General features: G+C 48.4%; 1 protein-coding gene across 1 annotated transcript in view; it reads right to left on the reverse strand.

Moving 5' to 3' along the window:
- The window catches only part of LOC138452858 (insulin-like growth factor III), a 71264-nt gene that overhangs the window by 26056 nt on the left and 18642 nt on the right, over window positions 1-26566 (reverse strand). Inside the window, exons 2-3 of the mRNA XM_069605206.1 lie at window positions 9877-10048; window positions 5409-5534 (exon numbers count right to left, since the gene is read on the reverse strand). Of these exons, the coding sequence (XP_069461307.1) occupies window positions 5409-5534; window positions 9877-10048 (298 nt within the window). The remainder of the gene's footprint in view (window positions 1-5408; window positions 5535-9876; window positions 10049-26566) is intronic.

Genomic DNA, 26566 nt, shown 5'->3' on the forward strand with positions numbered 1-26566 from the left:
CCTGGGATGCCCCTATAAAGAATGTTAGAGCTGGGAAGAGCCCATGAGTTGGCCACGACACAGTCAGCCATGATGGAGGATGCCATCAGAGTGGGCGAAGCGTATGCGGTCCGAGTGCAGAATAAGAAGAGCAAAGTGGGAAGTGTTGCGGCCCAGAAAATAGGAACGGAAGAAGCACCCCTGGGCATAGGAGTACTGTGACGGAGTGATGCTGCATGTCGAAGGGCGCGCAGCGATGGGGAGACGGGTCAGGGCACTTTGACGCTCTCTGCAAGACACTGTGGCCATCCATCAGTGTCACCAAGACGGAAGATCCGTGTAAGAACCGGCGTCCTGAGGAGGCTGTCCATCAAGCAACCAGTGCAGAGGAACCGGACTGGTCTAGAGGTGGCGGTCTAGAGGGCGACTTGGCAGCTGTGTGCGGGCAGGAAAATGAGGATGTGTTCTTCCTAGGTACTGGGGTACCCGCTGCCCCAACGAGCAGCGCTGGCACTGCAGCCAAGAGAAACTGCGCAACAAAGTAGCGTCCCAGCTATAGAAGAATGCCACAGGACAAGGCTGGCCGAGGGTGATGGGGTTGAATGAGCAGTTCATTGTGTTGTTTATAATAGTTGTGCACGGTTTTGTTTGTTGCTATATTTGGCATGGATGTTATAATCTCAGCCAGCGCTTGACGGCCGGCGTGAGACGTGGGTTGTCACATGGAGTACCATGTGACAACGTTAATACAAGTCAGCGCACGGCTCCCCGTGCGCCAGTTCTGCGCCACTATCTCTGGCTCCTGTGTGTTTTTATTGAACGTATGCAGGTGGGGACCCGGTCTAATGCGGCACCATAATAAGCAGGACCTTTATTGTCAGATTGTCAAATATTCTTCCCCTCATTCTTTGTCCTGCTTGTGCGTGGTTTGGTGGAACGACAGCTCCCTGCACAGTTCTGTTCCGCAAATAACTTTTGAGCCCCCAATTTGCAGACAGCACTTAGTCATGAAAGAATAATGTTAAAAATGCTTTCTGCCATCGCTGGGTGACCAACGAAGAAATAACTTTTCAGTGAGGCAGCGAGGAGCGGTTCACAAGCCGCTTCTCTGCAGAACCCAATCAGAGGCTAGACCCGTGGCATCCCCAAAACCCTAGATCAGCAGCAGAACTGGGTACAATAACTCCAGCCGCTCTCTGCTTGGACAGGGAGCGCGCAGCCACCAACCCCCTCAGGAACAAGCTTATTTGGCTGCTCAGATAAATGACTTTTGTGACCCCAGATATGGAACTGCTTTTCTGGAATAGAAAAAAGTAAAACATGTTTATATTTCGCCACGCCTTTTGTGGGTTCTCTTCCAGGCGTCCAGAGATCATCCGCCATGGGCGGCCCAATTTCTAAGCGTTGTGAACAGCGCCCCCTGGCGCATAACTGTTGTACATCTTGAGAAATTCTGATAATTCCAGGTGTGCGGGTTCGTCTAACAAGTTCTAATTTCCCCTGCAAATCATGCATGATGCATGTTTAATTGATCTCTTCCTACCCGATGCTTAATGTTCTGGAACTATTTGCATTTTAATGTATAGCTTTCGACATACCATCAATTATTTTGAATGTGTTTACTTGTAATGTTACAAGTACACTGGGGCGGCAGAAATGGGGCATTGAATGCCACACAGGGCAGCACCGAGGCAGTGAGAGAAATATGGGGCAATATTACGGATTAGCATTTTTAATGTTTTCCCCATATAAAACTTCTTGTAAATCCTGTAGCGTTTTATCTCATGCCACACAACAAGGGAGATGCAAAATACATGTTCATGAAACAGTGGGCACCATCGCTGCCCGGGGGCGAGCAATTACTGATTGTGTTCCATCGCACCGGGGTGGGCGGCATGGGGGGGGACAGGGAGGGGGGTTAAGGGGAGGGTTGCGAAGGGGGGCTGCCCTCCATCGTCTGGAGCTGACTGCTGTTCCGGGTAGTCCAAGCAGCGCCTCACACTAAGCGCTACCCTATAAGCAGGTTATTGGGTAATTACAGCTGCCTCTCATTCCGTTCTCTTCCAGCACTCCCACCTGTGAGGTGGATACATTTTGAATTAAAGGCGCAGGTTAGGAATCCCGCTACAATAACATTTCAAGTGCTTTTACCGGAAATTGGCAAAAATGTATTTGACGAGCGTGACCCTTTGTTGGCTGCCATTGCACTGACATACATGCCAACAGAGCTCGCTCGCTTGGGTAGGTGGTAGTGCGGGCCTGGCTTTATTTTCGGCATTCTGGGCCTCGTAGTTCTGGATTTCAGTCTTGGCGTGCAAAGAAAAAAGAACGGACTGGACTAGACTCCCTTGTTGTAATACATTCCAAACAATTGAGCTAGTGACATTTTGGCATGAATGTGAATATCGTGTGGGACAACTCTCTATAATTTAAATTAAGTGCGTAGATCAAGATGCAAAAAATGAAGCATTGCAAAAACATTTTCACAAAATCGGGGCCGTCCCTCGATAATCCCAGCAGAGCTTTTCCACATGTGCTTGCTGTTGACTCTGAAACCTCATTTACATCTGAGAATTGGGGTTATGTGAGAATTGGGTCCCGATTTAAAAAGAAACAGTGGAAACTGTCCGCAGGGGACCAAACCTGCCTGCACTTTAATGTAACATGGTTCCCTCTGCGCAGTTTCCGCCCGTTCCAAGAAGGGGTGCCAGAAAGATGTTCAATCTGGTGGCTCCTGTTGATGGAAAAAGTGTGGATGCCTCCTGTAATTTACGTTTGCGGGAGGCATTTACAGTAGATTCCAAAGGAATACAGTGCTTTTAACAAGTGCTAAAAACCGGGCAAATCCGCAGGAATCCATTGGTTTTTACGCCAGCGTGAAAATATTGTAAAAACAAGTGGTTTTTGTGGCTAAGGCGGGAATGCACCTCAGTGGAAAGGTGACATCTGTTCTGCGCCCCTACTCTTATCCCCCAGCCTGTTAAAAAAGGCAGGCGGGGCACCTTTACACCTGCCAGTAGCTACTCTTTGAATGCTCGGGCAGACAGGCAAGGGAGTATTTGAACAGTGAGACATGTAGAGCTTCCAAGTTCCCAAATGTCTTGCTTGCAAACCCCTCTCTAAAGAGTCACCTGTGGGTGAAATATCTGGGGCCGTGCAATAAATAGCAGAGGCGTAGCCAGGATTGTCTAACAAGTGAGGCCTGAAGCTAATGTGGTTGGGCCAACTGCAATGACATTAACATCTGGAAATGCCCAATTAGTGTTGCTGAGTGGGCATTTACAGACTGTGGGTGGCCCTTGCCCGCTCCGGCCCTACTCTGTCTGCGCCTCTGATAAATAGTGCATAGTTCATTCTGCGGGCTTCAAGACACTGCTGGCTGAAACGCAAAACTGTAAATGTCGCCCGTGGATAGTGGCGTCCTACGGGTTTTTGCATACCTTCTGTATTATTGTGTTTTAGTATGCAGTTCAAACATAGTTTGGGAGCAACGGAGTGCTGACCACGCGTTGGCGAGAACAGGATAAAACCCATAAAATTCTTTGCCATCATCTCAAAATTGCTGCGCACTTCTCGGACTCAGCATCGTCTTGGATCAGTTCCTTTTTAGCAAACAAAACCATGACGGCTTTTTCTCCTCTAGCCTCAGCAGAACCTGCAACTGTTCCTTGCGGAGTCCCCCAAGGATCTTGTGTCTATCCCACGCTATACAATGTGTTTACCAAGCCTCTCGTTGACATAGTTGACTATCTGGGTGTTTCATACACCAACTATGCTGATGACACCCAGATACTCATCCATATCTCTGGTGACTTTGCTCTTGACGCAAAGACACTTAATGATGTCTACCTAATCATCCAGGCTTGGATGGCTCACCAGGGGCTCTGCCTCAATGATGAGAAAATGGAGCTACTCATCCTTGGAACGCACTCCAAATTGGCCAAACTTGACCCAGCATACAAATCATTCACCATAGATGGCAACATCAAAGTGTCGAACGTAGCTAAAACTCTAGGCATTTATCTCGACGCAACTCTATTGCTAACCAGACAAACCAATGCCGTAGCGTCTCCTTCGGCCTATGCTTGTAAACTCATCACAGCCTGCAGACCCTTCCTGAACATTGAGAACTGCATCATCTTAGCTAGAGCACTAATCATGGGAAAAATAGACTATTGTAACGCCCTCTACCTAGGGACTAGCCAAAAAAACATTGACAAGCTACAAGTTACACAAAACAATGCCATCAGGGCAGCCCGCAACATCCCTAGAAGATCTTGCATTTCAGACATCAGACGCAACCTTCACTGGCTCCCTGTCGCGCAGAGAATATGGCACAAACCCTTAGCCTTAACTTACAAGGCTCAGAATAACCTGGCACCAGCTTATCTGACCAGCCGGTTCTCACAGCATGTTGCGCACAGACCACTGAGATCAGCCTATGTCAACACTCTCTATAGCCAGATTTAAGCTACAGTCTGCTGGGGGATCTAGCGTCCCAGTCCTTGCAGCTAAACTCTGGAACACCACCCCATTCACACTCAGATCATGACCCACGTTCCACTCCTTCAAAACCAAATTCCGGCTTCACAAGCTTGATGAGCCTACTTCACTCCCATTATAGGCGCTCTCTGTAGTACACCAGCACTTCTTTCCCTGGTCTAACTCTTTATGTTCTCTCTTATTTACAGCCCTTACTTTAGCTTCTAGTACCTGTTATATATTTCTGGAGTAATTATGTGTTACCTGCTTCACTATGTCACTAGTTGTATCATTGTAAGTTATATTGTTTCTCCTTTGTAAAACTGTTCCCCTAGGGGAACAGGTTATGCTTGCCTGTAACCACCTTCTTGTAACTACGCGCCCAGATGCCTCTGGGCAAGGCTGCGCTCTACAAATAAATAAATACAAATACAAATACAAGATGGGTACGTTTCCAAGACAATCCCCGAGCAATGGCGATCAGGGGACAGCAGATCCGAAAACTCACCTAGGAATTCCCTAAAAACAGGGCTTAAAACCTCTGCAGGATGAAAGACTTGCTACGGCTATGCGAAAAAAGGATTTGCAACACAAGTACCTGCTTCTCCTCTCTGGTGGATGTGAGCGCAGCAAAGGGGGTACTTTTGGAGCAGTTTTGGGGGACCTGTTACCAGGTTGCTCTTGTCTCTTCTGTCCCAGGTTCTCCCATGCTGCTACTACTCCCCACACCCCCAAAATGGTGAATGTTGGCACAGGAGGAATCGGGGTCCGCACCAGTAATCCAAGACTTAAGATGACTTTTAATACCTTTATCTCAGAAATGCTAACCCTGGTTTTGACCCCTTAGCCCCCGAGCTGCTCTCAGCGATTGGCTGGATGAGTCTGGGAACATAAACGGAAGGTTATATGTTCCCGCTCATTGGTAGGGAAGTAGGTTGCCCTCTTACCATCTGCACCTGTAGAGTTGACTGGCGCTGCACAGTAAGATTCCAGAATGGCCACGCTGCAGCTACAAAAGCAGCATTCCTCCACAATGCCAGGCCGGGACCTGCTGCGCACTGGTGCCGACTTACCTGCAAAGAAATATCCAAGGCAGCAGAGTTACACATTAAGACCCCACTCCTGTTTTGTGACATGAGAGCAGCTCTAAGGTGTCATGAATTTCCTTGCAGACCCTCCTATGACATACAATATCACATTACAGAACATTGCAGGAGCACGAGTTGACATAAATCACAGGTTATTACTATTGTGTAGGATAACTTGTGGGCAGTGATCGGATTACTTGCCAGGAATATTTATTACACTGGGTCCTACTCTGTCTTGTCACAGCTGCTTATTTATGAGCAGAGTCTTGTGAGAGAGTGAGTGGTGGTACTTGTGTAGCGCACACTACCCCTGGGGGGAACTGTTAGTGCTGATGACCGTGCCTAGGGACATTGAGAATGTCCAGTTGCATTCCTTTGATTTTACATGGACTTCTGCAGAGGTTTGGGTGAGGGTTTTTTGGGTTGTGTTCAAAGTTTTAGGTGTCTTGTCTAGAAATCGTGTTTCTCCCCTGGAAGCCATGTTGAATTTAGGCATTCCACAGTAACTGATTGCTGCAAGTTGGTGGAAATGTGTGTATCTTTACAGTTTTTCCATCCGATAGATCCGCGTGAAACCAGACTATGATCTAAAGGGCAGGCCGGCAACGCTAAAGGTGTTCTGATTCCATCGACGGGGTCAATGGTCTAACTTTGGTAGATCACAGATCAACCAAACACCCTCATTTTGGACTCTTTGTAGTTCACTAATCAGAAACCTGGGCAGGTGTGTGTAGAGCGCATTGACAAGGGCAGCGCCAAGTACTAGCGCTCTGTGGGCTAGGAAGGAAGGCGGGATCATTTTATGATTTTTTTCTTTTTAAGCAGAAAGGGGTAGCTGCTCACCACAGCGTTATTTGTGGAGATGTTGTCTTGCCTTCATGAAAAATAATTCCTATTTGTTTTACTTTGACTGTGGAAGAGAGTAGTTGGCCTTGAAGCAAAAGGAGGGAGAAGTCCATAATGGCTGCTCTACTCTGTGTTCTAAAGTGTACGACCCCAACCCTGGCTTCATTGAAGAGTTTTCAGATTTTTGTAAAGAGTCTTTCCTAGAACAGAACGTGCAGTAGCAAGTAAAGACCACATCTTTCTATTTAGGCCAGTACATTCCAAGTGAGTGCCAGCGCACCAGTTGTGCGGATGCAGGGCAGTCTTCGGCAGGAAAGCGCTACCTTATGTGAAGTGTCGCAAGAAGCACATTCAGAGGTTTCAGTGGAGTGAAGCCCTCAGAAGACCATTGATGATGAAGAGAGGCTTCAGGGTTGAACAATTAAATGACGTAGAGGCTCGTCCGTGAGGCCAGTCAGAAGAGCAATATCCCTGGGAACCAAAAAGGCAGTTCTGCAGCAGTAGTTTAGCAGTTTCCAGAGGTGGTATCCATACACGTTCCAACGACGACACACCAGTGCAGGTGGGATCCCAAGACTCAGGAGAATTCAGCACGATTCAGTGATTCACAGGCCAGAGGCGCGAGAAGGTGGCGCAATTGCAGTCGGTAGTAGTCTTCGATGTTAGGTTCCCACTTCATACGAGGCCGCCTCATTTTTTGGATTGAAACTTTCCCAAGGAAAAACAAATATTGAAGAAAGGCTTAAAAGTCACACTGGAGTGGAGCCAGCCACAGGAAGGAGGACTGGGAGACAAGTTCGGCAGTGTGGTTTCATGATGAGAAGCAGCACAGGCCTCCGGTGCTTCCCAGATGGATGGATCCAGGGCACTTGCCAGATCTCCTGGGATGAAGAGTCCCTAGTACAGTTGGCATGCAGACTCTCTGGGGTCCTAGCAGAGATGAGGCAACTGGTTCTGGATTCGGTAATGCAGCCACAGTCAGGAATGTTTTGCAGACGAGACCTTCGAGTAGAAAGTGTGATCCCGTGGTTCTCACCAGATCAGGGCAAAGAAGTGCAGTTGTCGTGTTCTCCTGGTCTTCTGTAGAGGTTGGGCTTTGCTGTCGGATTCAGTGGAGCATCAAAGAATGCTGGTGCAGAGCTTCAGTCTTTCCTCGAGCAGCAGGCTTTCAAGGAATGTAATTACTGAGGTCTCGCAGTAGACAAGGTGAGTGGGTAAGGGGTCTGCTTATGTCCCCCATCGCAAGGCAGTGAAGGACCACAGTGCCCAATCACACAGCAATGATCATTCAAATAGAGGGGGGGTAAGCTAATGGCAGACCATCCCTCCAAATACACCCTGGAATTCTACAAGCCTCTCACACTCAGAGGAAGTGAATCCTCACTATCCCAGTCAGGCATCTGCATGGGCCAGTCAAAACTGATTTCAGGGGTAATTAGCCCCAGTCCTGGAAAACACGCAGCCAATGATGAAAGATGGCCACCTCGGCTCACACACACAAAGAGGGACAAGGGATAGTCATGTGAACCCTCAGGTCTTTGAAGCAAACAAAGACAATCCCCATTTTGCTCAAAATGGAGCAGGGAGACCAAAAGGACCAAGCTAGGCCAAATGTGTTGCACTCTGCGGAACCATTTTACACAGGTGATAAAGACACCTGCAGCCTTGCCACATGACTAAAATAGAAGGGTGACCTTCTCTGGTACACTGTCGGGGAATCCGGGGTATCCCTGCGTTAGGAATAATAAGGACTCTTAGGGCACAGCACATAAAAACATAAAAACAGGGTTCAGCCTGTCTTGGAGAAATATGAACTCCAAAACCCAGAAAAGCCAGCAAAGGCACAGGGGCTTTCTACCTCACATTGGCTGATTATTATTCGTGAACCTGATCAGCCGCGCCGGCACGGCTGTGCTAATTGGTCATCGTCATGAATAACAATAGGCCAGAAGGTGACCGCGCGGGGCGCTCATGGTGGTCATGCCCAGGCACTACTCAAGGCAACCTTTAGGCTATTGGCGCCAGTGGACTACTGTAATAACTGCTAGGAACGCTGCACCAGGGGGTGGCGCGGGCGTGTGGCGTTGCAGCTGCCAGGCAGTCATGGTACCTGAAAAGCTCATTATTTCAACGGGCAGGGAGACATGCACATACGTATGAGCCGGTGTCGGTGGTATGGCTGGTGAGTGGCATGCACGACTGTGGCACTGTTTTGCATCTGCAGGGGAGGACCGTAAAATGCAGAGGTAGAGTTTTGCTGAAGTGGGCACTGCCTCTTTCGCTTCTGGTGCGGGGCCAGCACTGGGAGTGCAGATCTGCTGAGTTTTTACACAACAATGGCATGTGACTGTGATCAGGGCAACACAGTTGCCAGTGCAATTGGAGGGACAGAAGGACATCCAGCAGAGAGCAGTCACCAGCCACCACGGGGAGTGCCTGCGCCGAGTGCCCAGGTGTGAAAGAAGATCTTGTTTGAGGTTGGGCAAGTCGATCAGTTCAATAATGATTGTGTCTGCATTTGCCTATCAGGCTACTATAAGAAGAAAGGAATGGAACTGTATTTTCTGTGGCTAATGATACAAATGTTCTACCTAACACCCAAGGAATCCGAATAAAATGATAATGAAGCTCAGGGGATTAAAGAAGCAGTTCAACATGCTGTGTCTCATTTGAAGACACAATTGATATGTTAAGTTGATGAGTAATTCTAAGTCGCACATCTGCCAGGAGTAGTGCACCGATCAACCCCATCAAGCCAGTGGGAGTTGCTGCTGCAACCCCAAATATGATGACACTGCGGGCAGAAGTCCTGGGTGGCGAGCTCCCGCCCTGACGTTGCACATGCATGCTTGGAAATGTTTCTACATGGGCCCCTAAAGTCCATCTGGCTTCCAGGGGAGACCACCGAATCCCAGTACTTCCCCATTCAGACCCATGAAACAATGTAAGAACGTCCTGCTATTTTGGAAAATGAGAAAAATGCGTTTGTTGCAAATGCATGAACTCTGGAAAAGGCACTGGTGACCAGGATGGAACTGGGGCATGTATTGAGGGATATGGCAATGGTGCTGGCCATATGGTTGCTGACACCTCTCCCACGGGTACTAATAAGGCAAATGTGTTTCTTCATAGTCCAAGTAAGATAATAGCAACCTAATTTCCGGGTTACATGCTTTTGCTTACTATCCCAAATCTATTACTACCAAATCCATGTTGCCTCATACTAATTCTACGTTCCACAACCTGTTCCTAATTAGCTCACTCAAGAAAACTTGTTTTCTACAACAGAGGTTTGGGCTGCGTTATGCCACGTCAGGCTAACACTGTCAATAGCTCCATACATGTTCCCTCCAGGAAGAGCAACGCATTTAAGCCTGGCCATCAGTAGGGATACTGGAAAAGATATGTACATTACCGCCAAAGACAAAAACGCTCTGTGAAAGTCACATTGAGAAGAGATGAAGGCAAACACAAAACTTACTAAAATAAAAACCAGTGGGTCCACAAATAAACTGCAAGATATCCACCAACTCGGCTCCGCAGAGCATCTCTTTGGATCGGCGTGGGAGGCAGCGGCCCTCGGATAGATCCATGCACACGGCGAAGACCAGGGACAGGCAGAGCATCTTCTGGCTGAGAGTGTGTTGCGCCACCTGCTGAAGGAAGAAGAGACCAGGCCAAACGACCAGGATTAAAGACCAAGAAATGTGAATATGCCCAAAGTCTTGCCTCTACGACAAACTCTTTCCTTTATTTAAACATCGGAGGATTTTGTGCACATTGGAGAGGAGGTGCAGAGTGTAGACTGCACACATTTACTGCCACCTTGCCCAAACTACTGATTGCACTTCATCACATTAACACTGACAAAGTCACCTCAATGCCCGGCGCAGCAGACTGAGAAGGAAGAGGTTATGTTATTTCATTAGGAGTTGTACCATGCATCGCTGCCATTTGCATAGACTCGGTGGTCTGGGGGATCTGGAAGAGGGTGAGTTGGTTGGGTTAGTTGGGTAGGGAGAGAAAAAGCAAGATTGCGATCCTTTGTGTTGATGGTGTAGAACAGAAGTACCATGAGTTCTGCATTCGGCATGTGTGACAGCTTTCTAGGTGTGATGAGGCCGGAGACTGCGTCATTTCGTGTTAGAGGTGTAGGGTTTTGAGCTGGGCGAGAGGGTCTTTAAAAAACCATGTGCGAGTGGCTAGTTTGAGATTGCATGTGGAGAAATTGAGGGCTAGTCGATACGAAGAGTGGTTGGCCCATCCAGTATTTCCTTATCAGGTGCCCGTGCATGACGCTACTGTTGGTTGCATTGTGGTGAGAGGTGCTGCTCGTCTTTGTGGTTGTAGGAGGCTGATGACCTGTGTTGTAAATTTTAATCTTGAAGAAAAAGGTCGAGGTCTACTCATAGATTTTTAGCAGTGCAAATGTATTGACTTATTCTAGTCGTTGGTATCTTATTCTGAGTTCCATGGGCATTCGGGAGTGTTTGTGGGGTATCTGTGTTTTGTGGGTTGGTTGAATTGGTTGGTGCTGTTTCTTCTATTTGAGTATTGGATGATTTCCGTTTATTATAGAAAGTCTGTTAAAAAAAAAAACTCCTGAATTTTAAGTGGTCCTGCAGTGTGCGACTATCTCTTGGTAGCGTGCTCCAAAGTTCGGCCACCATAGTGAAAAGGGCGGAGCCTCCATGGCTTCCTCTGCAGAATCTCCTGGTTATGATTAGCGCACCATTTTTGGATCTTAGATCTGGCTGGTAATGTGAGCGTTTATTTTGGAAGAGTTCTCCCCCTGGACCTTGCTGTAGCCTGTAGGTGAGGGGACTTTCTAGGGGATTCTTTTTCTGATGGGTAACCGGTGCAATGCTGGAAGGGCTGGTGTTCAATGTTCCCTCCTGTTTGAGAGTAATAGTCTAGCCTCTGTTTGGGATTTGTTGTAGTTTTGAGTGAGATCGTATGGCATACCTAGATGCATGCTGTTGGCATAATCGATTCTCGAAATGACAGCCAGTGTTCTGTGTGGCAAAGTGAGACGGGGCATAATCCGCATGATTGGGCATAGATGATAGATGCACTTTTTGACTATTGCACTGACTTGGGGCTCCTGCTTGCGGCCGTTGTCGGTTAGAACGCTGAGATTTTTGATCACTTTAGATTTTCGAGGGGAATTACTGATTTCTGGAGGTCATGGTAGAGAAGTTTCAGGGGTGGCGTGAGGTGTGACTATCGTTATTTCTGGTTGTCTGGGTTGGTTTTCGGTTGTTAGCAACTGCCTCGCATAAGTGAATGGATGACGGCTGAGGGTGGCGGTGCTGGAGTTTCCTTGGCAGACATTTTGTATATGACTTGAGTGTTGTCTGCATAGTTGTAACAAGTAGCCCATATGTTTTTAAGATCTTTATCAGTAGGGCCACACAGATGTTGAAGGGGAGCGGTGGGAGGCTCGATCCTTGAGGACCTCTACAAGTTATGGTCTGTGGGTTCGTGCAGACAGGGAGAAGACACGTAATTTGGGTCCTATCTGTTAAGAATCTTCTCATCCATTTTAGCTGGGTGATATGGAGTTAAAAAAAAACAGCTACAGGAATGCACCCATTCCGAATACCCCGCACAAATAAAAATAAAACATTTCATTTTTGTCACTTGTCGTAAAAATGTGTCATTCTGCAAAATAGACTAATCAAATTCCTTTTACAATTATCTAGAGGGAAGAGCATCTTACTGTCTCCCAGGTTTATGTTGTGAAGCGATCTCGCATTTTACCAGATGTTCTCAATGTACAGGCCACAACATATGCACACAATGGCCAAAGTTACTTCATCTCGCAGCGGCTGGACAATGAGTTTGCCTAAGACACTTTTAGAAAGCCCCAGCGCTGTCACAACTTCCACAGAAGTACCATAGAATATTTGAGTCCCCTCGCCGTTTTCCATATATTTTGGACTACTGCTAGCATAATCCACCACCTTTGATTATTCTGGCTAAGGTCGATGGGAATTGTAGTCCAAAAAATCTGCAGGCTGCTGAGCCTTTTCAAGAGGGAAAATAGAACAAACAAAGCTCAGGTAAGGGGAAGGGTTTGCCGAATCACGTACTTCAACGTGGATCGCACACACAATCCATGTACAGTAATTAAACATCTAAACAATCTATTATATGTATTCACTGTCTAAAATTCAGACAATGAAGGGTAAAGCCGTGCAATAGACTTTACCAGTGCAGGTACACCTGTGAAGTCGATAACACGGAAGGTGTTCATTCAGTTTCCACAATGAGCTGCTCAAAGGGCAATGTGGATTTCAAGTCTTAGTGGCCTTTCGCCCATTGTGAACAACCCGGACAAGGTCAGGTACGCAATCTTTCCTCTACTGGTCCAAGGTGATTCGGCCAGGTTGAGGGTTGGGGATGCTTTCAGAATCCGCTTTGTCCTATAGGCCTACCCAAGGTGTTCTACCACCCTTTCCCATATAACACTGACCACTGCCCATGTGACCAGCGACTTGGACTGCAATCGGCATTGTCTCGAGAGAGAATCAGCTCAGGTACTAACATGGGCAGGAAAAGCGGCAAGGAGGCCTGGATCCTGTATGCTGTAAGTGGCTAAGCCTGTGCCAAACACTGAATGTTCCTCACAATCATGGGTGCTAGATGCCATCTGTCATGGATGAAAAGAGGATGCATGCATCGCAAGCGTGGCATTTGTCCGAATGAAAAGGCAATTTGCATCTTTGCACAGTCGTGCAGAGAACAAACTGCTGGGCGCAAGTGCAACGGACAGGAACTGGCTGATCCATGCGCTCCCACAGCACACCAGGTGAACCAAAGGGTTCACATAGCCTGGTGCAGTGGTGCTAGGACTCTCCCCGGCAATTCCTAAAGGAGGAACACATTTACACAGTGACCTAGTAACAAATCCCACAGACCTCTAATGTAGACCCAATGAAAGGAATGTGACAGAATGCATGATGGCCTCGGTATTCTGCACAACATGGCATTCCTCTGCCTCCTGAGTCCTTATCCTGTCTTCGGGCTCTGAAGACCTGCATGGCATCCTTCAGTCCCACAGCCTATCACGCTGTCTCCTTAGTTTGTCACCGGTTTGTAGACAGTGCTGGGATCCCTCTATCCCAGGGGTCTGGAACCTATGGCCCCCCCGGACGTTTTAGACTATGACTCCCATGATCCCTCACCATTGACTGTGCTGGCTGGGGCTGCTGAGAGTTGTACTCCTAAACATATGGTGTGCCAGCGATTGCAGACACCTGCGCATCTGAGAGCTGAGAAGACGGGGGTGCCACAACTTAGTCACGCCTCCTGCCAAACTGCCTTTGAATGTTTGAGTTGGCTACTGTTGGCATGATGTCACAGGATACATATGATGTTCAGGTTTCTGTTATGGTGCATTCTGGGTTTTCCTTTTCGCTTCCCCACATCCATATTGCTGATGGTGGCTACTGGTAACCTGTACAGGGGCGCAGGCAAGCATCTTCACTGCCAGGGAGGGAGATGGCCTGAACCCATGTTGTTTTATGGGCACTTGTAGAGTCAGATAGTGAAAAATTAATCATGTAGTACATCGCCAGTTATCTGCCCTTCATTGCAATTGGCAAGAATATAAAACACCAGCTCATTTACTGAAGGATGCCAATAAAAGCGCAAGCCGATCACTAGATTGTATATCATGGATTGATTAATAAACGCGATGACGGTCTCTAAAAATAGGCTACTTCCATAACGTGTGCCTAACCGTGACATTCCGAATGATTCCCCAATACCATGAGCATCCAATGGACCCGAGACAGTCTCCATAAGAACGTTTTTAGAGAGGTCTGGCGCGTCCTTATTCCTGCCCATCCGCGTTGAAATCAGTCAAGTCCGTCTTCTGTTTCCTCATCCTTGAAGGACATCATCTCTCTGCTCCGGGTGCCCAATCATGTCATCCAGGGGCGAGGGCACACTAACCAGCATCACTTGAACTGGACAAACACCCATCACCCACCTGTTTCTCATCAGTGCTACTCATTGAGGCTGGACCCTCAAACCAAAGCGGGCCCTCTGAGGGTCCTGCTCAGTTATGTATGTGCCCTTAGAGAGGGCAGGACAGCAAGAAGTAGAAGACAATGGGGAAGAGCCTGGCCAGCTGTGAAGCCTCTTCAGAGGTCCAGTAGGTTCCACCTATCTGGTAGCACTTCAGACCAAGCAAGCTGTCCTTCACTGACAGAAACTGACCAAATCTTGTGGGATGTTTCAACACGCAAACTTTTACTTAACCTCAATTCTGACCAACCAGGGTCCTTTTATCTAGTGAGTGCAGCCCATTCATTGGGCCCTGGCTTACAAAGAAAGGTTTCTCATTGCTCAACTACAATATCATCAATCACAACACACTCCCTCTGCATACTGTCTCTGGCCAATCGGACGAAGAAAGTACTCCACCATGCTCACCTCTTAGGCGGGGCATAGAGAGTTTAAACGTTTCTATTGGCATTCATTCACAAATTAATACACTGACTATAGTTAACAGGGATGGCCAAATGGGAAAGTGCAGGGCTTTAAGTGGGCCAGGGCTAGCCTGGGCAAAGCCCTGGCAGTCTTCAAAAAGTGCTCCCGAGCCGGAGTTCTGCCAGACTCCCCTCGACTAGCCCTAGAGGCACCAAACACCTCAGGCAGCCCTGAGTTGCATGGTTAAAAGGTCTGCCTGCGAGGTTGGAGCTTCCAATTACGAAAGACTCAGAGGTCCGGACCTCGAAGGCAGCCCTTTAACCACACAGCGATGTTGAGTTAAAGACTGCCTGAGAGGTTTGGCACCACTAAAAAAGAAACAAAAAGGAGAGGTTCAGCAAGTCTTTTGGTGCGCCCTCTCCTTTTGTTTATGATCCTGTCAGGGCTGGTGATTAACAAACCAAAAGGAGAGGGCGCCCAATGCCCCCTGCTTGACTCCGACTTTGCTCTCCCTACCACACCTCTAACTTTCCAAATCCCTGCCTGCACTTCGGCTATGCACCCTCTTTAGAGCCCCCCTCAAAACCTCTCCCCTCTTCAAGCACTGGGAAAGTGTCTGGAGGCTTAACACATTTTAGCCGATCTCCGACATCATCCTATCCAGTTACTTGTAAACAGAGACAACCCAAAAAGGCCTTGTTCAAATACCCTTGCCTCTCCTTTATATAGCACAGGCCAAGCACAAAGCATTACTCCACCAGAAGTGCTGGGAATGCAGAAATCAAACAAAAACAGCGCATTGCAGTTAACAGTTAAATAATCTTAGGATCAAATAAAGAGTTTTACCCACACCCACACCTTCCTTAACTCAGATTGTGCTCCTTCCTATGGGGTGCCCCGGGTGGGAGCGTATCCGCCCCCCCGCCCCCCCCGGGTTGATTTGGGCTTTGCACTTGCCAGCGAGCGCGTCTGGGTCCAGAGTGCACCCCTCCCGGTATAAAAGGGGGCAGGCAAGGTTCTAGAGCAAGCGACGGTTGGAACTGGGCATTGTAGAGTAGTACTGGTCCTCTGTGTTGTTCCTGTCCCTGGGTGCGGCGGGTGTCCCGGGGAGCTGCGGGGCCCCTAGTTTTGGTGGGGCAGGAAGTTAGGTGCAGCGGTTTTTGCCAGGTCAGGAGAACCAGTTGGTAGTCTCAGTTTTAGAAGAAAGAGTGGGATCTCTGTAGTTTCTGCGAGGGGCTGGGTGAGTGCGGTGCAGAGCGCACGCCACCAGGTGGCAGTGCTGTGCGACGTGATAGGAGTTGAGGATGCTGGGCTTTGCGCGCAGCCAGTACCCATGTCAGAGACTCTGTGCTTGGGAATTGGGGTGCCTTTAATGCAGATGTCTGGGATTTTTGGTGGTAGTTTTTGAGGCTATTAATACAAAATAAAAAAATTAAGTACTGCCTGGGTGTAATTTAAGAGAAGGGGCCTAGGTTTCAGACTCCTTTTATCGGGGAAACTAAAGATAGAGAGTGGATTTTGTTCATCAGCGGGGGTGGGGGGGTGATAGCGGGAGCGTTAGGTCTGGGGGTTTTGTGGACGCTCAGGCCATGCGGGAGGCTTTCAGTATGTTAAGCAGGGCATCAAAGGCCCAGCTGCAGGGGTTGGCACAAGAGGTTACAGGGGAGAGGGAGCCTGTGTGGGGCAGACCACAGGGCAGTGAGGAGAGCGATAGAGACGGGGTGCAAGGCGTGGCCACAGTAAAGAGGGGACAGGTGCCTGCAGAAAAGTTCAGGGGGGAGGAGGTGGACGCTCTCCATGGTAGGTGGCAGAGGAAGGGATAGGACCAGGACGGTCTCCCTGGATAGCGGTGAGTAGCATAGAGGGCGCAGCACGGCCCTGATTCAGCAAAAGAGGATGATCAGCAAGGGACAGGACGATCCCTCCTGGAAGCGTTGATAAGCAGCTTAGAGTGTGCAGTAGGCCACCCCCCCTAACACAGCGGAACATAGGGCGAACAATGGGATGCCTCTCCCAAGAAGAGCAGCGCAGGAGGGTGTTGGGGTGGCCCTGCAAGAAGACATCACTGAAGCATTGGGGTGGACTCCCTTGCTGCTGGGGGCTAAGGAGAGTACACAGAAAAGGGTATTACAAAGCCGCTTGGGGCACATTTAATGGCGGCTACCAAAGAGAACATTTGGGCGGGAGAATTTGTGGATATATTTAAGCCCCTACACAGGGAAGTGATGGTGAAAGAGGGATCGAAGGAGAAGGAGCCGGAATCAAGGCCGAAAGTGCCTGTAATGATTGATAATTGGACACTGGCCTTTTTGATATATGCTAGTGTGTACTGTAAGATGTACCCAGAGAAGAGTGTGGCATTGTATATGGATGTAATCAGGAAGGCATTTGTCAGCTTTGGTCGTTTTACCTGGGTGAGGTATGATGAAGAGTTCAGGGCAAGGATGGGAGAGGATCAGGTGGCGATGTGGGGGGGTGACATGGATTTGTGGTTACACTGGATGACGGCTGCGTGCCCGGAGCCCACGTTACACACAAAAAGAAGTTTGCATGTGCCTTACAGGCCCTTTAATGTTCGGCCTGCCTTGGTCCGGGCGTGGGGAGGAGGCAGAAGGCAGCTGTCAGCTGCATGCTGGACTTTCAACAAAGAAGGGTGCTCCAGGGCTCTCTGTAAAATCAGGCACGAGTGGAGCAGGTGCGCAGATGGCACACTGTCATGCAATGTTTCGCAGCAGGAGACTGAGGGAGGGGTGGGGTGCAGGGAGAGGGGTTGTGAGGAAAAACATATACTCTAGTTAAGTTGGAAATCTTGAAGGAATGGCTGTGTTTTTACCCTGACAGTGAGGCAGAAATTATTTTGGGGGAAGGGTTTCAGGAGGGTTTTAGGTTGGGATATCAGGGTGCAGAGGTGGGCAGATAATGTACAGTCTGCACGGGAGACACCGGACATTGTAAGATTGAAGCTGGAGAAAGAGGTGGCAGAACGGAGGGTGGTTGGGACTTTTGTGGACTTGCCGGTGATTTGGTGGGGCCCCCTTTGGGGATGGTGCCTAAAAAGGCTGAAGGAGAGTTCAGACTGATGCATTATCTGTCATCGCAAGAGGGCATGTCAATGAATAATTTCATTGCACAAGAGGATTGTGTGGTGTCCTACGTGAGTGTGGATCAGGCAGTGATGCTTGTGAGAGACATAGGAAAGGGAGCATTTATGGCCAAGTGTGACAACAAGTCTGCATTTAGGCTGCTTCTGGTGCATCCAGAGGATTTTTGGTTGTTGTGGATTGTAATAGGTTATTTATAACACGCTTAATACCCAAAGATTTTTAAGCGCGGACCCAGGGATCGAACCGGTGTTGCTCCGCGGTGTCTAGCTTCCAAGGCGAGCGTGTTGTCCTTGAGCTATCCTCCCGGATGCAGTTTGAAGACTAAATGGTTGCGGACAAAACACTGCCTATGGGATGTGCTGTGTCTTGTGCATTGTTTGAGCATTTTAGTTCTTTCATGCAGTGGGGTTTCATGTGCAGATCAGGTTTTGAAGGAGTGTTGCACTACTTGGATGTTTTTTTGTTTATCAGTGTGGCGGGGAGTAAGGATAGTGAGAGCACTGCCGTTACTGAAGGGTTCACTGGCTGCTAGTTTACGAGTGGCATACAGTAGAGCTTGGATGGATTTTCGGAAAGGGGGAGCGCAGAGTTGGAGAGGAAGAGGTGATGTGGAAGAGGGGAGGATAGAGGATGAGGTAAACTTCACATTGCCTTGCAGAGGAAAAGGGCAGTCTAGGGCGATGATAGCAGGGAAGCTGGCATGTATTGCATTCTATGGCAAGTGTTTCTGGGGTTTCCAGCCTAGTGGTGGAGGGTTGGCAAATAGGATGCTGGAAGGCTCGGCAATGGAGAAAAGGAAGGTAAAGGATGGGAGACTGGCAGTAACAGCAGAGTTGTTGGGTAGGTTGTATAAAGCGGTTGGGGGAATATGCTGGTCTCAGTGGGGACTCCTTCTTTTTGGATTGGAGCTACATCGGAAGGGAGTACGTTTGGGCTTGACTGAAAGGGGTTTGAAGAGTTTACTGCTATAGAAGTCGTCAAAATTCAAGGTGTACATCAGAGATCTGGGTGAGATGAGTTGGGAGGGGAGGTTAGACATTGTGGAGGTGGGGGTTCAACAGGGAAGCAATTTTTCTTTTTTCTTGCAGATGCGGCTCGAAAGATCGGTGAAGTTCCCCAGATATGTATCTGCGGCCATTCCATGGTGAAATGGGCAGGGAGAGCTGCTGTAAAGAGGATCTTTGGTACCCAGTTGGGGTGCAGTTATGAGATTGCATTGTTGAGATGGTCAGGGGTGGGAGGGCTTAGGTGGGATCATTTGCTGCCCATGCTGGCTGGCTTGAGGGAGCAGAAGGGACTGTCGGTGGTGCGGTTTTTGCCCACGGGGTGAGAATGATTTGGTGAAGGAGCAAGGGGTAAAGAAATTGATAAATAAAGTGAAGAAGGATTTGAGCTGTTGAGGGAGATTTGGCCAACGATTTCTTTGTATTGGACTGAGTTGATGCTTCGGAGGGTATGGAGGGGAGCTATCAAGGAAGGGGCAGTTGAGTGTTGTAAGGAACTCATGGTGGCAACAGTAAAGACAGACACAAGTGATCACAGTTCAAGGGTGTTTATGAAACTGTAGAAATGGGTGAGAAAAACACCTAACCTAAATCTGAGATGGGAGCAAGCTACGACCATCAAATAATAATCAGGCAGTCCTAGTGGTGTCTTAGCAAAATAAAGGGCCTAGACTAAAAAAATACTATTGACAAATCCTTACTGCTAAGTTACCAAAATAGTGTGGGATAGTAATCACAAGAAAAGAAAGAAGTGTTCACAGATAGTTAGTCAGGATGTTATAGCTGGGGGTCTCCCTTCCCCACGTTTTTAGCACGTGACAAGGCGGGACATCTGAGCACAGCACACTCCTGGGCCACTCCAGCACAAGGCTACAGTTCCTTTCAGCGATATTAGGACCTTCAGTGGTTAAGTCTCTTTTCTACAAAGTCTCTTGCTTCTGAGGGCCTGATATGTTCAAAATAACAAAACAAAAGTTCTTTCTGATTGTATGTTGGGTGATGATTCTTCACCCTTGGATCCCCCTCTTCTGGGCTCAGACCCTTCTCGAATGTAAGCCTCCCTACATCGGGTTCACTATGTCTTTTGCATTAAAAATAACAAAACAAAAAGTTCTTTTCAACTGTCTTTCACTGTGGACATCCCTCATCCGGGTTCACTCTTGTCAACACAATGTTCATAGGGCTATCGCACATCATCCCGTTTTGCAGGCATCCCTCAGACCGGTTCACATTTGCCAGTTACACCTTCCACTTCACTTAACACAATGCAAGATTTGCTTCCCTTAGTTTGCTTCTTGGTTATGGGCCAAAGACTTTCGATCGTACAAGGGGTTTTACTCGACCATTTGACATATTTTGTTGGCTCTCCTAAGGCCTCCTGGGATCTTAGCAAACAGGGACCGGCCAGAGTCTTTTGAATGAGTGCCCACGTGGCGCTGGACCTCTCTGCAGCTGTTCTCACCCTTGGTTGTATAACAGTTGTGTTAACATTTATGTGTTAACAGTTCCCTAACACATAAATGGTTTGTTAGTTGCAACCTTCGATCAACACTGTTTGGTTTGTTGTCGTTTCTCCCTTCGACTCACCTGCTGTGATGACCCGCTTAGCATTTCTTGTCTCTAGAGTCAAGGACGGGACCACGGTAGCAAGTGTCTCTCCCTGGCGTGTTTATCAGCGTAGGAGGGCTCTGTGCACTGTTGACATCTGTGACACCTCTCGATGGCTGTTAATCCCGGTCTTATGATTCCTTTCAGGGAGGCTTTCCGGGTCTTGGTCGAAAAGGGCAAGGGTTCTTCTCTCCTTGTTGTCCTTTGGGTTCTTGCCACCTTTCTCCTCCTCTTGAACTGCCATCCTGGAATAGCTGCCTCATTGTGCGGTTTGCCTTGCTAGAGGGGTGTGCTCTTGTGCTGCAACTTTTATCCCTGTGGGGAAGGGAAAGGGCCATCAGGCGTGTGTAGTTTTTATCAGTTGCTTGACTCCTCCTGACCCTGGTGTCAGGACATGTCAGGTAAACGGCTTTGGTGTTAGTTCGTTGTCTTTCAGAGTGTGAGAAAGTGTTTGTGTCGGAAAAGGGAGGGGGGTAGAGTTTCTAAGTATCCTACTTGGTAGGATGGGGAAAAGATGTCCTGAGGAATTATATTCTTCTCCCTAGGGGGATAGGTGAATCAGAAAAGGTGAGATTTGTAAGGTTTGTGCATTTAATAGGGGAAATGGTGTTTGGTTAAGGCATACTAGGAATTCGGGAAATAATCATTCGAGGGACGGAAAGGTGAATGACTGGGAATATTCGGGTAGGACACAGGAAAACAGGGATTCTGGGAGATGTAGTTTTTGAGTACAACAGGGTTTGGATTCCTAGGGGATTTACCATACAGGGAGGGTTCATTAGAGTTAGGCAAGGGAAATTCATTGGGTGGAAGGAAGGTAGATGTGGTACAGCCTACAAAAGCCCCAGTGACTCTTTCCTCCTCACCTTCTTCTCCGGTATAATACCACATCTCACCTGGGTATTCCCTTGAGCACAACCCCAACCTTGCTTGTCCACCCACAGGGTTGGGATCTGAGAGTATCAGTCCTTGCCTGGCCACCTGAATAAGGGATTCTCAGGGCTTACTTGGGAGAATACCCTCAGGTTTCTCACAGTGTACACAGAAACATATTAACCGGGAGATCGTAACATTCTGCAGGTCCTGAGGGTGCGGACAGTGGCACACCAAGACATTAAGTATGAGGAGTTTGATTTGCTTTGAGATGATGGCGTGCAATTGTCGGTGCTGGGTAACCAGTATTATTTGCTGGATTTGAAGATAGCGGTGGAAGAATGGATAAAAGGGTGGAGGTAAATGAGAGTTTGGGGTGGGGCAGAAAGAACACCTCAGGGATGTTTTTTTCTGGATGCAGGGGGCATGATCCTTTGGAGAATGGTTGGGGAAAGCTAAAAGGGGTATTATGCAGTAAAGGAGTGGAGTAGGCAATTTGAACGAATAGGCTAGCCCGGGGAATACAAGAAGGGAGAAGAGGCATGGATGAAGGAGGTGTGTGGCTTCAAAACGAAGATGGAGGGAGAAAGGGGGAAGGAGGGTGAGGTGAATTTCCCCCCCACCTCTCTCTAACCCCCAGGCCAAGCCGACTCCAGCACTGCCACCTACCTTCTCGGTCATCTAACCTGTGAAACGTGTGTCAGTCTAGGCTTTCGCCGCCACTTTCTCTCCTCCTCCTGCACCTTTGGCTGACTCGCACCCTGACACAGGCCTCTCTACCTCTCTACTCTTCATTTCTCTATCTCTAACACTCCAAATGTCCTTGCCCCTGTCATGAGGATACGCTTGAACCCCAAATCCAAGTGCGACTCTTGGTATGATTCCGACCTCGCCACCCTTAAACACAAATGTAGGATGGCTGAGGGGAAGTGGAGGGCATCAGGCACACCCCCTGACAAACTGGCCTGCCACCTGCCCCAAAGGCAGTACAGACTCTCTGTCCTCTCTAAGAAGAGAGCCTACATCCAAGCACGTGTCTCTGCGGCAGCTAACAACTCGGCCAAAGGTTTCAAAATCTGCAAGGAGCTGACCAATCCTGCTGCAGTCTCTACCTCTCCTGTTCCCTCCCATGCCCTCCGCGTGGCCTTGGCTTCTCATTTCATCACTAGAACTCAGGACATCCTGTCCACCCTCTCTTCTTCTACCTCCTCTTCCTCTGCCTCTACCACTTCTGGCCCTCCTGGGGCCTTTTCTCCTATTTTCTCCTGCTTCCCTTTGTTCACCCCTGATGATGTTTCTAGACAAGTCTGATGTATGAAAGTCCTGTCAAAGCACGTTCTCCCCTGCACTTCCAGAACCATCAAGGACCACATCACCACCCTTGCTCCAGCCTTGGGCAATTTCAGCAATCACTCATTTGCCACTGGAACCTTCCCCTCCCCACTTAAGAGTGCTTAAGTGGGGAATCACTGTGCACCCCCTTCTTAAGAAGCCCTTTGCCGTTTCAAGTTCAAGACCCTTTGCAATGTCCACAAGGCTTTCTGGGGCCTGGGACCACACTACATCCAACATTCTCTTCCTAAACATCTTCCTTTGTGAGCTCTCCGCTCATCCACCTCCAACTCTCTGAGGGTCAAATGCTTCTCCAAGCATAGAGTAGGGGGCAGATCTCTCTCCTCGGATATGGACTCCCTCTGGAACAGCCTCGCTGCCTCGCTCCAACCTGAGCAGAACCACCTGCGGTTCCGAAAGCAACACAAGACCTTCCTTTTCGCTTTCTCTCTTCCTCTGCACTGCTGATGTCCCTGACTGTTCTGCGCACTGGTCACCTGGCTACCCTCTGAACTCAGGCCCAGGCTCCTGCTTGTCCAGTTGCCCTTGCACTGCCTCCGGGCTCCCCAGCACTTAAGGGTCTGTATCTGCAACCGTACAGTCCCTTCTCTCTGCACTTATGAGCCACCCGCTGGCTGCACTTATTGAGTTACCTGCACTTCTCCCCGCCCTCTTCCACTGTACTTGCGCGATCTGAATGACACAAGGCCTAGTTAGATTGCTGTTTTGTCCTCCGTTTGTTTCCCCCGCCTTGTCTTGTCACGCCTAGAAACACTTGTGCACAGGCAAAGAAGCCGACATCATTGTATGATACTTAGACTGCATTGATGGGCCTCTCTCCAACTATACAGGTCTCTCAAATTTAGCAGGGGTTCTGTCCCCTAATTGCATTGTATGATATTTGGACTGCACTGATAGGCCTCTCTCCCACTATAGCAGGGGTTCCGTCTCCGAATTGCATTGTTTGATATTTGGACTGCACTGATAGGCCTCTCTCCCACTATACAGGTCTGTCAAATTTAGCAGGGGTCATGTCTCCTATTTGCATTGTATGATATTTGGACTGCACTGATAGGCCTCTCTCCCACTATACAGGTCTCTCAAATTTAGCAGGGGTTCTGTCTCCTAATTGCATTGTATGATATTTGGACTGCACTGATAGGCCTCTCTCCCACTATACAAGTCTCTCAGATTTAGCAGGGGTTCTGTCTCCTAATTGCATTGTATGATATTTGGACTGCCTGCACTGATTGGCCTCTCTCCCACTATACAGGTCTCTCAAATTTAGCAGGGGTTCTGTCTCCTAATTGCATTGCATTATATTTGGACTGTATTGATGGGCCTCTCTCCCACTATAGCAGGGGTTCTGTCTCCGAATTGCACTGTATGATATTTGGACTGCACTGATAGGCCTCTCTCCCACTATACAGGTCTCTCAAATTTAGCAGGGGTTCTGTCTCCTAATTGCTTTGTATGATATTTGGACTGCACTGATAGGCTTCTCTCCCACTATACAAGTCTCTCAAATTTAGCAGGGGTTCTGTCTCCTAATTGCATTGTATGATATTTGGACTACACTTATAGGCCTCTCTCCCACTATACAGGTCTCTCAAATTTAGCAGGGGTTCTGTCTCCTAATTGCATTGCATGATATTTGGACTGTATTGATGGGCCTCTCTACCACTATAGAAGGGGTTCTGTCTCCTAATTGCACTGTATGATATCTAGACTGCACTGATAGGCCTCTCTCCCACTGTACAGGTCTCTCAAATTTAGCAGGGGTTCTGTCTCCTAATTGCATTGCATGATATTTGGACTGTATTGATGGGCCTCTCTCCCACTATAGCAGGGGTTCTGTCTCCTAATTGCACTGTATGATATCTAGACTGCACTGATAGGCCTCTCTCCCACTATACAGGTCTCTCAAATTTAGCAGGGCTCTGTCTCCTAATTGCACTGTATGATATCTAGACTGCACTGATAGGCCTCTCTCCCACTATACAGGTCTCCCAAATTTAGCAGGGCTCTGTCTCCTAATTGCACTGTATGATATCTAGATTGCCCTGATAGGCCTCTCTCCCACTATACAGGTCTCCCAAATCTAGCAGGGCTCTGTCTCCTAATTGCACTGTATGATATCTAGACTGCACTGGTAGGCCTCTCTCCCACTATACAGGTCTCCCAAATTTAGCAGGGCTCTGTCTCCTAATTGCACTGTATGATATCTAGACTGCACTGATAGGCCACTCTCCCACTATACAGGTCTCCCAAATTTAGCAGGGCTCTGTCTCCTAATTGCACTGTATGATATCTAGACTGCACTGATAGGCCTCTCTCCCACTATACAGGTCTCTCAAATTTAGCAGGGCTCTGTCTCCTAATTGCACTGTATGATATCTAAACTGACTGATAGGCCTCTCTCCCACTATACAGGTCTCCCAAATTTAGCAGGGCGCTGTCTCCTAATTGCACTGTATGATATCTAGACTGCACTGATAGGCCTCTCTCCCACTATACAGGTCTCTCAAATAATCTAACCGCGCTTAGTTCAGTACCCACTAATCCCAAAAACCCGCCACTACCTAACTCAACTAAATTCCATACCCACAGACTACTAACACCCTAACCCCCCACGCCCCCCGACAGTTTACCCTTAGGAAACACCCCCCACCCACCGACAGAAAGCAACACTGAGCCAGAGAACACCCCAGCGTACCCAGAGAAGGAAACCGAGGTCACGGTGACCGCACAACACAGCATAGAGGACCAACTACCACACTATGCCTGCATCTAGACTGGAAAATGGCCCGTACCAGAAAAGGACGCCGAGAAAGAGAACAAGACCGAGCAACAAGAGACGCGAACACACAACACCGACAGAACCCACAAGAAACAGCCCCATTGCAAGAAAACGCGCCTAAAGCAGACACAACCGGAACAAAATCCACAAGAGAAAAATCCCTATACCTCACACCTTACCTCGCAACAACGACGGTACACCGACACCCCAACACGGAAACCTCGAAACATGCAAAGAATTTCCTGACAGACGCCGGAAAAAGACGGGGGCAATCAACAAGAGAATGGGAAGGATCCGACCCCGTTACCCCTTACATTACAAGAACAGAGGACAACACCAATTCCCACCACGCCCTGCACAACACGGCGAAGTACCAACAACCAGCAAGGCCACTCCCCACCCAACAATCGAACCCAAAGAAGAAACCACTGCCGATCTTCATCCGAGTAGCATCACAGCAGAAACGCCAAGATTAATCAGCCCTGTTATCAACTTACTAGACCGCTTCAATGAAGAAGCAGCTGTCGCCGTTCTTCATCCTACCAACATCAAAGCAGAAACTCCACGAACATACAATTACAGAATCGAACAACATATAACCTCAAAACAGAACCTCACCCAGAGAATCCACTGTAACCTAATAAACGCAAAGTCAATGGCCAAACACTCAACGGAAATATACGACCTCCTGTCAGGAGGAGGCATAGACATCCTATCTGTAACCGAAACATGGCTAGACGACAACTACAAGATCACCCTCAACAACTGCCTGCCCGAAGACTTCAAATGCATCCAAACAAACAGGAAATCCAAAAGAGGGGGGGGACTAGCGATCATCCACAAGTAACAACTGACCATCAAAATGGAAGACCCACAAAACATCGACAAATGCGAATCCCTAATACTACGACTTTCAGTAAACCACAAAACCAACCTGAAATTCAGACAAGAACACTAAGATCAAACACAGACATACGCCTGGAACCAAAACCCTACAACAGGAAAAAA

Source organism: Ambystoma mexicanum, chromosome 1p, assembly GCF_040938575.1.
Source record: "Ambystoma mexicanum isolate Mex_15411 chromosome 1p, UKY_AmexF1_1, whole genome shotgun sequence".
Classification (NCBI taxonomy): domain Eukaryota; kingdom Metazoa; phylum Chordata; class Amphibia; order Caudata; family Ambystomatidae; genus Ambystoma; species Ambystoma mexicanum.